General features: G+C 42.5%; 1 protein-coding gene across 19 annotated transcripts in view; it reads right to left on the bottom strand.

Annotated features, from left to right (window-relative positions):
* Plcb4 (phospholipase C, beta 4) overlaps positions 1-19617 on the bottom strand; it is a 356000-nt gene that overhangs the window by 101849 nt on the left and 234534 nt on the right. For all 19 annotated transcript variants that reach the window (XM_030248529.1, XM_011239359.3, XM_030248537.1 and 16 more), the window contains 3 exons: positions 5175-5255; positions 4345-4404; positions 2510-2653 (listed from right to left, as the gene is read on the bottom strand). In XM_030248529.1, the coding sequence (XP_030104389.1) occupies positions 2510-2653; positions 4345-4404; positions 5175-5255 (285 nt within the window). The remainder of the gene's footprint in view (positions 1-2509; positions 2654-4344; positions 4405-5174; positions 5256-19617) is intronic.

The following is a 19617-nucleotide window of genomic DNA, read 5'->3' as shown; positions in this document are numbered from 1 at the left end:
TTTTAAAACGTGTCTGCTACTTAAAGAAAAACAGTTAAGTTTTGTCTTTGAGGATGTACTGCCCACCTTATCCCTCCTCTGCATAGAACTTCCTCATTTTTGTATGTCCCAAAAGGAGATTCTTAAACACAATGGACCAAGATCGACAGCAATCAAATTATGGGAAACAAGCACCTGAGATTTGCTGATTTGAGACATTGTCCCAGGACCTTACTAGCTTAGGTCTTAGAGCGATGTAGCCAGTATTGAGGAGCAAAGGCAGACAGCGTGAGGTTAAGCCTGGGCTTTGGTCTATGTTCCCATGTGGTCTTTGGTATTCCACAGTCTATTTGTCATGTCCGAGAGATAAGATGGTAGGAGGCTCATCCTGATCTCTCCCACCCCACCCCTCCAGCTTACATTCTGACTTTGGGATCATCATAGCTAACAGGGGGATGAAATGCATCGTGCGTTTTCAAAGCAGCAAGTCCAGCAACCCTCACAATCGTACAGCAGGTACTTTTTATGCAAGTCTCATTTCACAGAAGAAAAAAATAAGTGAGACACAGAAGAGTAAATATGGTGTCTATGTTCCCAGTTGGCTGAGAAGGAAAAGTACGGATTTCTGCTCAGCTAATTGGAGCCCGAGTGCAGATTCTGGAGTTAGAAGGAATCACAGTGGTTTTTGTTGTTGTTGTTGTTTTTGTTTGTTTGTTTGTTTTTCTGTCAGGAATTGATGTCACAAAACAACAAAGTTTACAATATTTTTTGCAAAATTTCAAGTAGCCAAACATGTGTATGTGACAAGCAAGTCATTCTCTTCACAGTTAGCCAGAACGGATCCCCAAGAGTCAAGGTTGCTATGGCAAACGGCAAGCAGAAAGACCTTTGCAGCAAATATGCAAAGCTATTTGTCTAGATCAAGGTCAATAATCCATTCAAATTAGGCTCCTGTCTGAGCAGAGAAATAAAAACTTGAGAGGCCTGTAAAAGCTGTTCTCCCAAACTGAGATGACACAGAACAAAAGCACAAAACCTACAAAGCCACTTCCACAAGGACAGAGCAAAGGCTGTCCTTGGAGGGCCCATGCCTTCTTCCAAAGGCACAAAGCAAGAGCCTCTGAGACACACACACACACACACACACACACACACACACACACACACACACACTAGTCACTTGGAAGCTGTTTTTTACCAATGCAGGCTCTGCATCAGTGCCTCTGTGGGTCTGGGACACGTGCGCAAGGACATCCCTGGTAAGGCCAGTGCTTCTAGAATGAGGGCCATGCCATGCAAGTGATGGTGAGTAAGCCCCGTGGTCCCAGAATGAGCAACACTCAATTCTGCCTCTTGTTAGACCCAGAGTCCATGACTGTGATGGTCCTTTGCTTCCCCACCTGATCTTAGCTGGTGACTATCCTTCCTATACAACTCAGCATCTCTACCTTTCTCATTAAATCTATGCTGTGTTTCTAATTATGAGATTAATGGAAAATGAAAGACCTCTCCTTTCCCAAACCCAGGTCTCTATGATAGAAAAGACTTGGTCTCTTTCATATAGATTACATATGTTTGGAAGTCAAGTTGGGAAGATTTTTGCATCAAAATCTCTTTAGGGACTACCTTGCTAGGGCAATGGTTTCTTACTACGTAATGGGCATCATGATATAAGATGGGTCTTAACTCAATGCTTCAAACAGCTTACTGAGGAAAAGAGATTGAGATTTTTAAGCAACCGAGTTTACACTGTTCAATAGGGTAGACAGCGGCTACTTTGCACTTTTAATTTGACATGTTTGATGTAAAAATACACACTAGATGTCAAACACCATGAACAAGTGAATGTAAACTATGTCATTAGTAAATTTTATGCTTATAGCATACTAAAACAACAATGGTTAGAATATATTGGGTTAAATAACCATATTTTACAGAAATAGTTATAGCCATGTTGGTCTCTGGCACTGAGGGTAGAACCCAGGATATTGAACACGCTTGTCACAGTATATACTACTGAGCCACTCATTACCGTTTTATGTTTTTATTTCATTTTTTTTTATACTAGAACTTCATGCATACCATGCTTGCTCTCTCGCACACAGCTACACCTAAGCCATATTCATGGTTTACGTTGTTTCTGGTGGGCAGGACTGACCAAGGTATTTGATACTCAGAGTGTGCTTCTCTGAGCTTAACTGAAAAGGAATCTCTTGTCTCTTAACTCAGACCTACTGATCACAGGAACTCCTGGGCACATTCAAGTTATGGGAGGCCTGGGCTAGTTTTCTGAAAACACATCATGCCAGGCAGGGCTGACTTCTGTGTGTGATGGGTAATGAAAGCATTTGGGATGCTGAATTTTCTACAGAAATATTCCAGCAGAGCAGTGAACTTTTAAACGATTAAAATGCGTGTACAATTCTCAACTTCATATTTAAAATTATATTAAACATTAAACAACTGTGCGCGCGCGGCGCACACACACACACCATACACTTATTGGGGAGGGAGGCCATTGAGATGTTACCTTAGTTACTTCTGGATTTTCAGCCACCATGTAAGTGAAGCCGATATTCACCAGATCCGTGCCGCTGCAGACACACAATATCCGCCCTTCCAGATCATTTTCAGATTTTCCAACAGCTTCGAGAGCAGCCAGGATTTTGGGATCCTGTAGATGTATAAAAATAGGAAAAAATATGGTAGGTTGCAGAGTGTGGAGAAAAATGCGGTGAAAAGAAACCACACTTCATGCAAAAAATATACCTAAAGGGAAATGGTCCCTGCTGCATTAAAACCCCCCAGGGAACTAGCACTATTATAAAACCTGGAGGGCTGAAGTCCCCAGCATTACAGTGCACAAAAACTGCATCAGAAGAGCATCATACTTTTCTTCTTCTTCTTCTTCTTCTTCTTCTTCTTCTTCTTCTTCTTCTTCTTCTTCTTCTTCTTCTTCTTCTTCCTCCTCCTCCTCCTCCTTCTCCTCCTCCTCCTCCTCCTCCTCCTTCTTCTCCTTCTTCCTCCGCTTCCGCTGCTCCTGCTTCTTCTTCCTCTTCCCTCCTCCCCCTTCTCCTCTTCCTTCTCCTTCTTCTTTCTTCTTCAAGAAAACTTGGCTCAATAGTCTTTTGTATACATCTTTTAAAAATAAATCTCAATTATTTGTTTGATGGCACGTATGTCTATGATTGTTTGTGCCAAGTGCTCAGATAGGTGAAAGTCATCATGAGGGCTCTGGGACTTTATCAGGCTGGGGTCCACTAGAAGAACAGCCAGTGCTCTTCATTGCTGAACCACATGTCCCGCCTCCTTGTCTGAATTTTTTGATTGTCACTCTCAGAAAAGTTCAGCTTTGGTGATGTTCAGGAAAGACTGTACTGGTGTTTGCTTGTGTCCATGAATATCCCACGGAGCCTGTTACAACAGAACACAGGCTTGGGCTTCCTTACCAGGAATGAGACCACCACCACCACAGTCACTAGCATAGGCTACTCTGAGGAAATGAAGTTAAGACTCACATGCAGCTTGGATACAAAGAACAAGCACTTGCATTTCTATAATGTTTGCATCCTCACATGGAAGGAAAGCTGTGAAAGTTTACCCTGATTCCCACATAAAATACCACGCTTGTTTTCCAGAGGAAATTCCAATAAGTAGTTACACAGGAAACATAGCTAACATGAAAGAGGCCAACTGACAAGTAAAAATTAACAAACAAACAATCAGGAATAGAACTTTGTTTGGGAAATCTGAAACCACACAAGGCAGTTACAGTGAGGGAAATAAATTCTGTGGTTGAACATTCTATGAAGAGAAACCTTTTAAATTCCGCACAGCACTCTGTAGACCGCTTCTTCTTCAAGCACACCAATCTCTGACGATCCCTGATTTCTGTGCTCCAGGTGCCTTCCCTCTCAGAGTTCAGCCAGGATTTTTGTGTGCACTAGTGTTTTGAGTGCACAGATGAAGCAGTATGGGTGCCTCAGCCATGTAAACCCACACAGTCATCAGTTAAACATGAAGAGCAAAGGGTTAAAACATTGCTAATATAACTGAAATCCAAATAATGTAACCCAAGTCACCTAAGAGTTATAGATGAAAAATATACTCTTGTAAATCTATGTTTAAAAGAACAGCAGGGCCAGCAATATGGCTCTGAGGGTAAAAGTGTTTGCTACACAAGCATGATGACTTGAGTTGTATTCCCAGAACCCATGTCAAGTTGGACAGACAGAACCAATTCCACAGGAACGTGGATAGCACATGCACACTCACGTCATCCCAACACACACAGACACTCATGCACGCATGCACTTACACATTATAAATAAAATAAAATTGAAGAACACCACCAATTGCATTTACCTTTGGTATGGCTGCTTGGCGAATACTGTTGATGAGGGAACATTCTAGCACTTGTCCTTCCTGCAGAGAGAGCATACACCCCGGCAATGAACTTCAATTCTGCCAGCCTGGTGGCCCAGAGTATTAACAAACATTTCTAAAGATAAAATCAACGCTGTTCATACAAATAGCAAAATGCAAAGCAAATAACAGTAATGATGTCTAATGATCAGAAAGAAAAGACTCAAAACTATTTCATATTTGTATACACATAAATATGAATACATATATATGAGTGTAATTCTAAATGATTAGTAAAATGTTTATAAAGTATTACTGCATTTATATGCATAATAATGCCTTGCATCATTAAATATCTGCATATATAAAACATTAAGTAGGAATAACGCCAGTTTTTATACACTGCCAACTCCACCTGTCTTGGTTCATCTCCAGTGTTCACTAAGTGTGCGCTGCGCTGCACATCAGATCATGTTTGTCTCAGCTTGAACATTACGTTCTAGAAAATATTGCTAACTCTCAAGATTAAACCAGACCTGTTTTGTCCAAGCTTTTATAACAATGTAACTTCCTTTTCCCAATGACTTGTAGCTCTTTTAAAAAATGCAAGCTTTGTTCCTCCAGTTGAATCTCTGAGAGCTAAACTGTATAATGTCTTCAGTTCCAAGGGTATCCCCAAGGAGTGGGACGGGAAATCATGCAGTGAAGAATCTCAAGGGAAGGAGGAAGCGTGGTCTGCATGCCCTCAAGAGGAGCTTGGTCCACCTATTGGGAAGGGAAGTGGCTTGACCTGGACAGCAGGCAGGACAAGCTGCTGTCTTATGCCATACCTTGCCTTCACTCTTCCACGTCAGGAAGAAGCCGAATTCATCTACTTTGAAGAGGCAGTTGGGCTCAAACACAAAAGATTCCTGTTAAAAAGAAGTGGGAGGGTATTCATAACTTACAACATGGTATCCAATCACAGGACCACAAGCAGGCACCTTTTGTATCTGCATCCTAACAACTCCATTTCTGATAATACTGTTGAACATTTCTTTTTTGTTTGGTTGATTGGCTTGGTTTGGTTTGGTTGGTTTTTTTGGGTTTTGTTTGTTTGTTTGTTTGTTTGTTTGTTTTGAGACAGGTTTCACTGTGTAGCCCTGGCTGTCCTGAAACTCACTCTGTAGTCCAAGACAGCCTCAAACCCACAGAGATCCACCTGCCTCTGCCCAAGTGCTGAGATTAAAGGACACCACGGCCTGGCCCCTTGAACATTTTTATTAAGAACACAGTGTGTTCTTTCTGTATACTGAAAGGTTTACCTCTTTAACAGAGAACATTCCTCTGGAACAGGTTTGAAATTAATGACACCGCTGTCTTGGATTTATATAGAAGAGTTCTGTGGAGGGCTTGTGATAGGAGCTCCTGGAAGGTAACTAAGTGTCACCTGCTTGCCCACCATACAGGACACACTGCTGCCTGGAATTGGTCCATACCTACACTAGCATCAGTGACATGTTCTCATGAGCCCCCCGGGGCTTCTGCTGCAACTGCATTGTGTCCCACTACTGTGGACTCTGCCTCCAGAAACTCAATGAAAACCACAGAATGAAAGCTTCCCTCGAGAAGAAGTGTTCTACAAACTCAAGCACCGCATTAGAGCCACCTATGCCCAAGGGATTCCTGGTCCACTACATTTAGGAGTACCATGAAAATTCTGTCAGTGAGAGAAAAGGGATGCTTAGGAAATGAACTCAGATGCAATGTGCCCTATGTTTGTATAATACCAAGACATGGCTCTGTGCTTCAACAAATTTAGGCATTCTTCACATGATCTAAAGATGTCTTCCTAGCTCATCACAAAGCTAACAATTAGGAACCTGTCCTCCCCCATAGATAAAAGCACCAGTAAGTAAATAGCAATTACAAGATTAACATGTTAAGAAAGGTATTTCAGATTCTTAGTTTCATCCATCCAAAATTATCTTTCTAAATTCTAGGAAAAAAAGCAATATTCATCACAATAAATCTGATGTCAAGAGAAGGCCACCACAGGTGGCAGAATCCAGGGGCATGGTATCCCTGAACAAAGATGGACTTCAGTTTGGTTAGATTCCTGGCGAAGAACCACCACAAACATTCAACTCCATACCAGGTACTGGGAAATTCATAACAGTACTGAGAACTGGAGACAGAGCAGTGAATATAACAGAGGCGAAGGTGAGGGAAGACCTCTGCCTTTGGGGACAAAATACAGCTGCACCATTAAGTATTTACTTCCTCCTAAATTTGTCTCGGAATCCTAACTAATCAAAGTATGTATGCAAGGTACACAGCTCAGAGACACAACTCACTGAGTTGCAGCACGCAGTATTGTCACCATGGTGACCAACTATAAACAAATTGTATGAAGGTAGTATGTGTGTGATTTGGCCTCTGTGTGGTTGACAGTTCCTTTCTTCTTGAAATACCTTCTCTCATCACACGCTGACCAAGCCCCAGTCCTCTAATGCCATTTCCTGCCTTTTCCTTACACACCCAAACTCCGTATGCCCTTCATGACTTGGTTCTTGGATGTCTCATTTCCATCATGCACCTAGGTTTCTGTAAAATGCCATGGCATCAATACTGACAAATTAGTGCTGCCTCCCACATTTAAAATAGCAGCCTAATGACCTGTGGGATCCAGATCAGACATTTAACTCCCCAGTTGTCATCCCGGGATGTTTCAAAATGAACTGAACGTGTCCGGGTGGGACTTCTTAAGTTCCCTCTCTCCTCTCTCAGCTTCTCTACCATCACAGACTGTCCTTACTTCAAGAAACGTGACTGGTGCATCTAACTTTTCACTCTGCCAACTCACTCACTGAGACTGAGAGTCATCCTTGCCTTTTCCTTCCTTGTGGTTTCTCCTCTTGTTCACTAAGTTTGCTTTCATCGCACTGATGTGTTATGCCCACTAACTCCACCTCTACCATCACGACCTTGTCACCACTGCTGTGGACTGTTCTCCATTCCATGGTTTACCCCACAGCAGCCAGACTGAGTCTTTAAGTTTTAGCCAGTTCTATAAATAAATCCTAAACTAATAAGTTCCCATTATATTTAGGGTAAAATTTCACCTACAGTGGTCTAAAGGATCCGGGTCCTTCCTTCTGTTGTACTTAACTTACCGGCTTCCTGATCTCGACTCTTTTTGCTCATTAGCAACAGACCTGCTTTTCTTAAAGTCTCAAGGCCTTTGCACTTCTAGCTCCACCTTTTCAGTGTCTCTCTCATCCCCTTGGTGTCTGTGGCTCTTCACTTTCCAGTTCTCACCTTAATGACTGATCCATCCTCTCTTCTCTTCAGAGGCTCTCAAATCTCCATACTATGCTTTTCTGTACCAGTCACAACAACCTGCTTACTTCCTTTCTGGCACCAAACACGGTCTGTGTTTTGTCATCTTCGGATTGACTGACTCACGCTCTAGAATGTCACATTCATGAGAGACCTTAAAATGGCCTTGCGCATCTCTGGCTTTCTTGCACTTGAAGTATTTATTTCAAAATCAACTTAAAACTAATTCATTCATGAAAGGATAAGTGGACAAATAAATTTTTCAAATAAAATATTTTCCAACAGAAAAAACAAAACAAAAAATACCAACAACAACAAAAAACAAACTTTTTCATACTGAAGGGATGGCACCAGGCCAGATCCATCAGTTCTTCTGGAACTTCAGGTAGAGAAGGTGACACATAAGGCAACATGTTAAAGTGAGCTGTGTGGAAGAAGGGACATCTTTTCCTAATTCATACGTACTCAATTCAAAACTTGGGATGGCTCAGAAGGACTGACTGGGAAGCCCAGTTTGCATAGGGCCACCATTTGAATGCCCCTGTAAAGAAGTTACTTCTCGCACAGCAGGATGGCATAATCGAAGCTACTCAGGAGCTAAGACAAAAAGATCACAAATTCAATTCCTGCCTGTACAACTTAGCAAGACAAGACTAAACAAAACAACAGTTAACTACGGATCAGGATCTGTAGAATAGCAAGCACTTAACTAGCACTGGGTTCAATTCCTGTGACCTTAAAAGTGAAAAACAAAACAAACAAAGAAGAAAGACAGGAAAGCAAAGGAGAGAGAGGAGAGGGAGAAGGAGAAGGGGAGGGAGGGAGAAGAAGGAGAAGCAGCAGCAGCTACTTTCTTCCAAACTTATTCCAAACCAAGATAATAAAACTGATCAAGAAGAAACAAGGTACAGTAGAATGGTAAAACAGAGAGCGTGAAAGGCAGAAACCCACAGAGACAGGTAGGTGCTGGATGATCCCCAACAATTAGACAACAAAACCTATTTGCCTCTGGGGTCCTCAGCAACTAAAAAAAGATAAAGAGATATTTACAAATGGCCTATCTGGTTCATGAGATAATTCCTTATTTGTTATCGTGAGAAGTAATGGCCAGAGTAGATATTTTCCAGGGACCTTATGGAGAAGCCCTGACTGATTCTAAAGGCACAGTACATAAAAGCCCACAATGAGCTCCTTGACATAGCCGAGAAGTTTCCTCACCAGACCCATCCAATCTACTCTGGACAGTTCAGAACTCAAGTCTGAGAACAAAGTGACAGCCAGCTGAAAGGACGTATAATAACCCTACTTAGGTTTCTGCCAACAAAATAAACACTGAGCCCCTCTAGAAGTAAATACACACAATCTATTCTTTTTCTCCAACATTAGTTTTCAATTTCACATGTGCACTTTCAAACTAGAACTCAGGCTGTGGCAGCCTAGCCAGACCGACATAATGATATCCGAGACCCATAGTCAGGTACGCTGTCTACCATCCGGGGAACTGTGGAGGAGATTGTAAAAGGAAGCCAGACTTTGTGTCCTTTGAAAATCTGTTTTTCCAGTTAACAGTAGTTGAATCTGCTAGTAAGAAAACAAACCATAAGAGAACTTCTTCCTGGAAGCAGTGTTTTCAGCTCTCGGAGAGAAGCTAACCTTGACGTTCAAAGGCCTGGTTGGCTGTCAGGCCCCACTCTTACTTTAGGCTACAGAGAGTGCAGACGAAAAAGGGTCCGGAATTCTTGTGGAAATTCTGAACAAGTGGCAGACAGAGGCCACTTTTCTTGAGAGGGGCAGAAGCATCACTCTCGCTGGCTGCCCTGCTGGCAGAGTCTATTTCTGTCCCTCAGATCCCTGCTCAGAAAGCAGCGTGCCACTCAGGGCTTCTGGAGACACCTACCATCTCATCAACCCTGGACTGCCTGATTAAGCTGGATGCCATTTTTTAGTGTATGCTATCTTCACAGAATTCAATAGTGTAGCCTGAGAAAATATTCAAATTGATTTAGCTTAGTAATATTTCTCCATTCTTCCTATTTCAAAAGGTACTCTGTCAAATAAAATTTAATCTCCTTTTTTCTTGAAAGGAATTACAGAAAACTCAGCCAGCTGAATAAAAAGGAGAGTGGGTGCATGGGTACCTAGATAACAGGAGTGTGTGGGGGGATGGGTGGGTGTGCATGTGCCTTGTGTGTATGGTTACACATGTATGTATGTTTGCATGCATGTGAGATTCAACAGTTGATGCCTGGAGTTTACATTGACTGTTTATATATAGTGAGGCAGGGGTTTCTGCTGAACCCAGAGTCTGCTAATTTCTCTAGTCTAGCTAGCCAGCTTACCTTGGAGATGCCCCATTTCTGCTTTTCAAGAGTGGGTGCTGATGAATCAAAACCCTTGGGTAGCAAACCCTTTCCCCACTGAGACATCTCCCTAGTCCTATAACTTTGATTTCAAAGTAGACTATAGTATGTCTTTCTTTCCTGCCCTCCTTTACATCAGCTATCCAGGTGAACCGCTGGTGTCTATCTATGTTTATACTGTGGGCTTTGCAACACAAACTAGGGACGAGTAAAGCCTTGCCTCCATCTATGGCCAGCTTTTCTGGATTGGCTCATGTGGAATTTGATTCCACTTTATTGACACAGGAATGGTGTAGGACTCCCCTTTTCTGTTTGTGACTGTTTGGGAAGATTCCGATATGGAGAAGAGAACGGTGTGGGGGCTTTTGCCTTACATGATGCTTTCACACCTTTTGAGGATGAGGGCTGTGGGGATTTGAATGAGAGTGTCCCCTATAGGTTTAGATGTTTGACTATTGGGTCTCCAGCTGGTAGCAGTGTTTGGAGAGGTTTAGGAAGTGGCCTTGCTGGAGGAAGGATTTCCCTGAGGTTTCAAAGCCATGAGCTATTCTCAAGTCTGTCTGTCTGTCTCTCTCTGTCTGTCTCTCTGTCTGTCTGTCTCTCTCTGTCTCTCTCTCTGTCTCTCTCTGTCTCTCTCTCTCTCTCCTCTTGTTTCCAGTTCCAGATGTGAGCTCTCAACCTGCTAATCCAGTCACCATGCCTACAGCTTCTGTCATGAAAGACTCAAATTCCACTGGAACCACAGGCCCAGATAAACTAAGTTGCCTTTGCCATGGTGCTTTAGCAGAGCAATAGAAAAGCAACTAACACAAAGACATTCAAATGAGGTGGCACTCTACAGTGGCTTGAAGACTCCAAGCTCCTCTCTGCAGACAGCTGCTCAAGCATCTTGGTAGCCATATTGATTAATCTTCGCAAGCTCAAGCTTTCCTCTCTATCCGAAAGTAAACGGACACTAACCTCAAGGGACATTCAAAGAATGAAAGGGAATAGGAGTTGGCACAAGGTGAATGCCGAATCAACAAATAGCCATGAACAGGAGAGAACAGATACAAATGAATTTATGGTTTTGCGTCACACAAATCAGAAGCACTACTCCAGTTAAAATGAACAAGAGCTTTGCTGGGTTTTAGTAGATTTACCACGACGACGCAAATGTGACATATGATGACTGTGAGCCACCCAGAACAGTGAAGCTCTTGAAATGTGGTGGGCAGTAGAGGATCACAATGTGTATCATGATTGTAATGACAATACCAACATGAGATTAGTGGCTACCAGCACAGGCAGTACATGTTCTCCAAGGGGGGACAATGTTCACAGTAGAGGAATTTCTTCAATGAGCCAATGAGTTACAAACCTGAGATTTGAGCCAATATCTCTGATACTAAATCTGTGCTGCTTTTATTCGCTCAGCACAGAATAGAAATGCATTGTGTATATGTACTACATTCTCTTTATCTGTTTATCAGATGGTAGCTACCGAGGGCACTTCCCTTTCCTGCATATTGTAATGAACGTGGGTGTGTAATTACCTCTGTACGGGGATATAGGTTCCATTGGTTATATGCCTAGGAGTGGGCAGCTGGGTCACATGGGAGTTCTACTTTTTTGACAAACCTTCAGATTGACTTTCTAAAGTGGTGGCTTTGGTTTATTCTTCCACCAACAGTGTGCAGGGTCTCCTCTTCCCACATCCTCACCAGCATTTGTTACCATTTGATTTTGTGATGAGGGCCAATCTGACTGGGGTGACATAAAATCTTAAGATAGTCTGAATCTACAGTTCCCTGACGGCTAAGGCCACTGAATGTGTTTAAGCGTATTTGCTAAACATCTGCATTTCTTTTTTTTTCTTTTTTTGAGACCTCCCTGTTCAGTTTCATAGCCTAATTTTTCTTAATTTTCTTGATGTTTATGTTTTTATTAGTTCTTTGTATAGTGTAGATACTTATTGTGGTGGTTCGAATTAAAATTGTCCCCATAGGTCCATAGGGGGTGACACTATTAGGAGGTATGGCCTTGTTGGAATAGGTGTGATCAATCTTATTGGAGGAGGTGTGCTCTTGATGGAGTAAGGTGGCCTTGTGGGAGAAGGTGTGGCTTTGTAAAACAAAACAAAACAAAACAAAACAAACAAACAAACAAACAAACAAAAAAACTATGTGTCTTAGTCAGGGTTTCTATTCCTGTACAAACATCATGACCAAGAAGCAAGTTGGGGAGGAAAGGGTTTATTCGGCTTACACTTCCATACTGCTGTTCATCACCAAGGAAGTCAGGACTGGAACTCAAGCAGGTCAGAAAGCAGGAGCCGATGCAGAGGCCATGGAGGGATGTTCCTTACTGGCTTGCTTCCCCTGGCTTGCTCAGCCTACTCTCTTATAGAACTAAGACTACCAGCCCAGAGATGGCCCCACCCACAAGGGGCCTGAAACCCTTGATCACTAATTGAGAAAATGCCTTACAGTTGTATCTCATGGAGGCATTTCCTCTACTGAAGCTCCTTTCTCTGTGATAACTCCAGCTGTGTCAAGTTGACACAAACTAGCCAGTACCCTATATCAATGCGTCATAAGGGGCTGGGCTTTTTGCTCTCAGAAGCTCAAGCTCGGGCTCAGTGGCTCAGAGTCACAGGAAGACCTGCTGCCTGCAGATCCAGACGTAGAACTCTCAACTCCACCTTCACCACATCTGCTTGAGTCCCATGCTCCCCACCCGATCCCCACAATGACAAAAATGGACTAACTCTCTGAAACTGTAAGGCAGTCCCAACTTAAATGTTTTCCTTTATAAGAGTTGCTGCGGTCATGGAGTCTCTTCACAGCGATAGAAATCCTAAGACATGAATCCTCTTGTCAAATGTATGAATGGCAAATCCCCCTTTCTGTGGGCTGCCTCCTACTCAATTGACAGTTCCCTTTGTTGTAGAGAGCCTTTTGGTTTCATGTTATCTCATTTGTGGACTGATGTGCCACTGGAGTGCTGTTCAGAATGTCCTTACATGTGTCTCCCTATAAAAGTAGACTGCTTACATTTTTCTCTGGCAGTTTCTAAGTGTGAGGTCTCACATGGAGATTCTTGATCCACTTGGAGTTGAGCTTTGTGCATGGTGAGAGATAAGAACCTAGTTTCATTTTTCTACAGATTGTCCTAGCACCATTTATTGAAGGTGCTGCCTTTTTTCTAATGTGTATTTTTGATATCTTTGTAGGACTGGCTTTTAAGGAAGGAACATCCATTCAGACACTAGAACTGGAGAGAAGGCCCCAGTGACCTGCTGCTTTCCTTCAATGCAATGGACACGGTGACCTATGACCATTCCTTTTCCCTGTGTTCTGGCAACAGGACACCTGAGGGACACCTGCAACTCATCTCTTCCAACTTAGGACATTTGTTGCTCACACCAGATGTCCTTAATATAGCATATTTTCCTATGTTGATATTTACCCAATAATTCAAAGTCATGCCTCTATTTTAGCTAGCAGTATGTAAAGTATGTATTTTTACATTATAGCTTCCTTTAGATAGCAACAGAAATATAAAAGCACAAAATACCTTATGATCACTAGAATCAGCTTTATGATCAGATGAGTATAATCCAAACATGGTGATTAGAAATGCATTTCTTAGCCGGGTATGGTGGTATACCCCTTTAGTCCCGGCACTCGGGAGGCAGAGACAGGCGGATTTCTGAGTTCGAGGCCAGGATGGTCTACAAAGTGAGTTCCAGGACAGCCAGAGATACACAGAGAAACCCTGTCTCAAAAAACCAAAAAACCAAAAAAAAAAAAAAAAAGAAGAAAGAAATGCATTTCTTCATTACTGAAAATAGAGAATAATATCAACTACAGTGTACCTCTAGGTACTAGAGAATTTGACACATAAGCTAAACCAAAGCCAGGCATGCTGACACATAGCAGTAATAACAGTGGTTGGAAGGCTAAGGCAGGGGGATTGAGACTTGGAGGAAAGTCTGGGCTATCTAATGAGACTCCATCTTACTAAAATAAAACAAAATCACAATGCAATGTGAACACAGTAAATACTTATCAATTGTTACTATAAGACATTAACAATTCTTAGCATTCCTAATAAAGACTATGTATTACCAATTTAAAAAATATATAAAAACAATCAACCCTATTTTACAGATGAGAACATTGATCCTAATTGAAGTCTGGCTAGCTGCTGAAGAAGAAACAGATACTAGAAGGAGAGGCAGAGTTATATCTGTGTTTTAACCTTTTGAGTTACAAAGAACAACATTCTTGGTATGTACATAGTTCCTCTGACCTGGTATACAAATCTGTGCATAATGTAAACCCCAAATTTATAAATTATTGTTGAATTAGCCTCACTGAAAATTAATTTTTCATGTCATGATCAGCTTGAGTTTGTGCTTTTCCGCCCTAGACGTCTCTCCTCCCAAGGCAGTCTCTGCCCACATTCATGTCATGCAGTGGCTGGCACAGAGACTAAGTATTCAAACACAATGTGTATTTGTTCCCTCTAGGTTAGACGTGGCCACGGCTCTGAACTGTCAGCACTGTGACTGCCCACATAAGATCCTAGTGAGATCTGCCTAATGGCAGTTTCTTGTGGAGGCAGTAGGCAGGCTCAAGGGGAGGAAGCTCATACAGCTTGCACAAGGTCCTCAGAAGGTTCTAGTGCTCCTTGTGGTAACAACAAAGGTAAAGGGCTGACTGGGGTGGGACTTTTGGAGACTGCAGCTGCTCCTACATTTCCAGGAGACTTCCCAGTGATGGAGTTGGCTCTGGGTGACCCATGCTCTCATATGTAACCAGGATAGAATTTTTCTTTAGTCTTGCTAGTACCTTCCCTGCTCGAAATAAATTGCTCCTCACCTCTATCCATGAAAAATTGCTCAACGCAGTTTGAGTTGGCTTCTCTTTCACTGATGGTTAGGGACAGTGAACTGGAGAGATTCGTCCTGGTAAGGAGCCTGTGCCCTGTGCCTGACATGGAGATCACAATCAGGACAGGAGGGCAAGCCTGTGAGTTACTGAGCAGGTATTAAAGATGAGAGACTTCTTGTTTATCCAGCCTCCCATATCTCATAGAAAGAGAAATGACAATCTCTTAAGAAACAACTGCGAGCCTTTGAAGTGCTCATTTCAGCTGGGACTGAGATATGGAGGATGTTCTAATCTAGTGTCAAGTGGAAGATGTAATCTGCTTCTTTCATTTTTACCCCTACCTCAGAAATGAGCATGGCCTCTGCTTAGACATCAGGGAAGGCTACTGAAACCCAGCAAGGATAGCAAACCACCTTTCCTGATTTTTCAAGTTGTATTTTTTGCAGATATGAAATTGGTCTGATGCTGTTTAACAAGGTGTCATGGTCTGGATATATATGTTCCCCCTGACACATTCATATATTGTATTCCTGTCTTAAAGTGATGGTCACTGGAAATGTAAATTCTGGGTAGACAAACGGGTCAGGAAACATAAAATAGGCCCCCAAGAGGCCCTTTACCTTTCTTCCTTGCACATCTATATATAGTGACAAGATTGTTAGGAGGTACCTATCTGCCTGGGCTTTTATCTTTGACTTTTCAGCTGCAGGGAATGTAAAAAATATACAGTGTGTGGCATTTTTGTTATAGCAGTCTAAAGAGACTAAGACACAAGTCTCAGCACAGTCCTCACCTTTGTGGGACAGGGGTGACCTCAACGAGATCAGAACCAGTCAGGGAAGGGAACTCTCAGTTCAGTTACTTGCAAGGGACACACTGTTCTCAAAGGTTTATTTTGGGCTCATAAATTGCAGTAGTTTTCTGACTTCTCCTTTACCCCAGAATAAAGATGTTTCACCTCTGTGGCTTAATTTATAAGGTTAGTCAATTGGAGAAACTAACATCTCCCTTTCTGTTTCCCTCTGTCCTTTCCCCACAGTGACTCTGATGAAAATACTTTACTTCTAGGTAAATGGGTGCTCAGTTTCCGTGAGGGTTCAGTGCTATCATGGAAGGCCCCTGTGGGTAGACCCTGATTCTCACAGAAGCAGCATAAAGAAATGACTGCTGAAGCACTCAGCAATTACATCTCCACACACAGAAGACAGAACACCAAGAAAACATGTCTTCAGGCAAAGTAAGAAGTTACCCAAGGTAACTATCAACAGGGAACTTGTTAGTCAAGAAAGTTATCTGCATAACTAAGAGAAGAAAACCCGAAGGGGACTGCCTATTCTTTTTTTTGGGGAGGGGGGTGTCAAGACAGGGTTTCTCTGTATAGCCCTGGCTGTCCTGGAACTTACTCTGTAGACCAGGCTGGCCTCTAACTCAGAAATCCACCTGTCTCTGCCTCCCAAGTGCTGGGATTAAAGGCGTGTGCCACCACCGCCCGGCTGGGGACTGTCTATTCTAAGCTCTGTGTCAAATAAGTAGGATTTATAATAAATATCTCTATCAATATCAGAGAAACGTGGCCTGTTTCCACCTCTCCTGCCCCCTCAAATTCTACAAACAACAGATTTATTTCCTAGTTTTATTTCAAATACAAGAGAAAACTGATGAGCCCTTTCTTATGGTAAGCACCTCTAATTAAAATGATTTGTTCCAGAATAATACATTATACCAAGTAATTAAAAATAGTGACAAGAAATGTTTGTGTCTGAAAAAGTGACCATAACAAAGATCATTTTCAACTCTTGCTTTGTGGGTACAAAAGAATACTAAAAGGCTTATGAAAAGACTGGACTTTTTATGTGCCTTTCCCTGCATGTATGCATTTCTTCTTAATGGCATGGCCAATGCCGTGGACTCTGAAACTGCTTTTTGCAGCAGTTCCATAGGAATTCTTGCTCTTTCTTTTTTGAAGTAGCTCCCATTGGGTCTTAAATTACCCAGTCTCTGCTAGAGCCTGGGACCAATGCTGGCTCCATGCCTCATCTTTATGTGCAAGGGACTTGCAGCCAGAGAGATCTCATGGTGAGCAGTGAACCTTGGAACATAGCGGCATGTTCCTGGTGTCTCAGTATGTGCCTTCCTGACAGGAGAAGGGGTGCCGAGTCCTTTAGACCACCAAGACCGAGACACCATATGAACTGTGCTAGAGGGAAAACCTAACTGAATGTCTGTGTCAGAGGAAGTTGGGAGAGGGCGGCGGAGTCGAGAGATGGCAGCAGAACATTCTGGGCCAGGGTCCAGCAAGAACACTCCTAAGAAGAGGAGAGAAAATACAAGACTGGAGAGAGAAAGAGAGACAGAGACAGAGAGACACACACACAGAGACATAGATGAGACAGAGAGATACAGAGAGACACAGAGAGAGAACAACACACAGAGAGACGGAATATGAAGGAATAAATATGAATGAGAATATAGGCAGAGTGTAAATGCCTACAAGTCAGAATGTGCTTGCCATGCTCTGTGAACAGTAAAATGGTGGGCCATGTGGACAACTTACACATCACAAAAAGGACTTAGAAAATGATTTGTAATTAGGTGTGAAGTTCCTGAAGGTGTGATTTACCTTCTAAAATGAGCCATCTTTATTTGTGTCTTATAAAGGCAAAGCTAGGAAGGCATTTTTCACTTCTATTTTTGAACTAAGGGGACTTGTGCATAGTGAGTTTAACATAGATTCAAGGTCACATCTCTGCGTAGCACAGCTAAACTAGGCCCCGCTTCTGTGCATCAATAAACACACCTCTTAACTCTGTATTTTAAGCCTTGCAAAGAACTCTTTGGGAAAAAACTTAATTCTAAATAACATTTCATGTGAAAACCTTTTCTCTTTTGCAAATGCTATCCTGGCCACTTTGCTCTGCTGAGCACTGCCAGCCCAGGACACCCCTGAAATGTCCTCCCTTTGGAGTATGTGTAAGAGGATGCACCAAGCACGAGACAGTGCAGGGCCTTGCAGAGTTGTCCTCAGTGGAGATCCCTTAGTGAAGAGGATGAAACTCAACCCCCTGGAGGTGTCTCTGCCCAACTAAACCCTCTGCACACTGTTTAGCAAAGTGTGATTTCGTGTAGTTACTTATTGTCTGTGGCTTTCAGAGAAAGAAACCTAGAAATCACATCCCTCTTAATGATTTATTAAAATTGCTGTTAATTATTAAAAAGATGGGCTTACTTGCTGAAAAGATATTAAGTTTACTTCCATCAACTAAAAGGAAACATTATGCTCATTTTATCTACCTTCCCCTCCCCAAACAATTAGCAACTGAAAAATCCCTGGTTGAGGCCTCTCTATCATGATGGCTTGTTTTATTGATCAGTCGGGAGCTGGTTGATGTTACTAAGGGCACTGAGGGGTGATTACATAAAAAGAAAAATTTCTTTCTGTCCTTATTTTCTTGAAAAAATTGGATTATAAACCTGGCAGCATTACTATTATGGCCTAGAATACTTAAGAGCAAATGGTGAATAAAAGAGTTAAACGGGTCTTTGGGGGCTGTATGTGGCTCAAGGGTAAAGTATCTGCTTGGTCAGGATGAGACCCAAGGTTCACAAAAAGTAGGTATAAACACCCCATGTACACACAAACAGATCTTTGATTCTAGCTTGCATTATTGAATTTTAGAAAGACTGCTTTTAATTATATAGTTTATACTCGTACTTATCATCCAACACAGTTCTGTGCTAGCAGCCTTTCTGTGTCATAAAGGATGTAGCTGTGACTCATGCGTATTCTCTGCACCAATAGCCAGTTCGGGACTATGGATAACACTCTTACTCAGTGTTGGCTCAAAGGTATGCCTCATTTCTTTCTTACAAACCCTAGAAAATAATCTGTTAGCCATCACAACCTCACACCCACCTGAGGTCCTCAAGGCTGATGTCACATGCTATGTGCGCACAGCTCCTGGCACATAGAAAGGCTCCATGTGATCTATATTGTCCAAGCTAGGAAGAAGTCTCAGCTGTAACCCTACTGCTGGGGAAGGGCTGAGACAGGCACTTTGGAAGCTCACTGACCTGATTGGCCAGCCTAGTCAACAGGCAAAATTTCAGGCTAAGGGAGAGACCCTCTCGAGAGATAAGGCTGGAGGACAATTAAAGAAAGACACCCATCGTCTCACTCTGGTATATAACACATGCAGGCTTGTGCGAGTGCACACACACACACACACACACACACGCTAACAAATACATATAAGGCATGAATAAAACACATACACCAAAATAAACAAACAAGCAAACATATGGATGTCTTTCTCCCCCCACCCCCACCCCCCTCCCAGTAGGTTATAGGCACATGGACTGAGTCTGGCTTTTTGCATGGCTTCTGTGTGTGCCTAGGAAAAGAAGTTTGTTGGTTTCCAATAAATTTCTCTTCTTTTATCATGACTTCCTGCTTCAGGGAGATTAGCAGTAAAGAGCTTTAGAAGCCTCTAATTTTTGCCTTTCTAGTTAGTCTACAATCCTTCATCTTGCCGTTGCCTAGGGTTCACAAGTGTGAGCTACACCTGCCCTTAGAGTCACGTGGACAGCTCTTGAAACACAGACTGCTGGGAGAAGTCCTCTGAATTTCTCATCCAAGGTCTATGGAGAGAGGAGTTTAACTACTCAAAGTCCCTGCTTTGCAGACCACAAAACGGGGCTGAAAATTAAAGGGG

This window comes from Mus musculus, chromosome 2, assembly GCF_000001635.26.
Source record: "Mus musculus strain C57BL/6J chromosome 2, GRCm38.p6 C57BL/6J".
Lineage (NCBI taxonomy): Eukaryota > Metazoa > Chordata > Mammalia > Rodentia > Muridae > Mus > Mus musculus.
The sequence above is the reverse complement of the archived record's forward strand: the minus strand, read 5'-3'. Positions and strand labels throughout refer to the sequence as shown.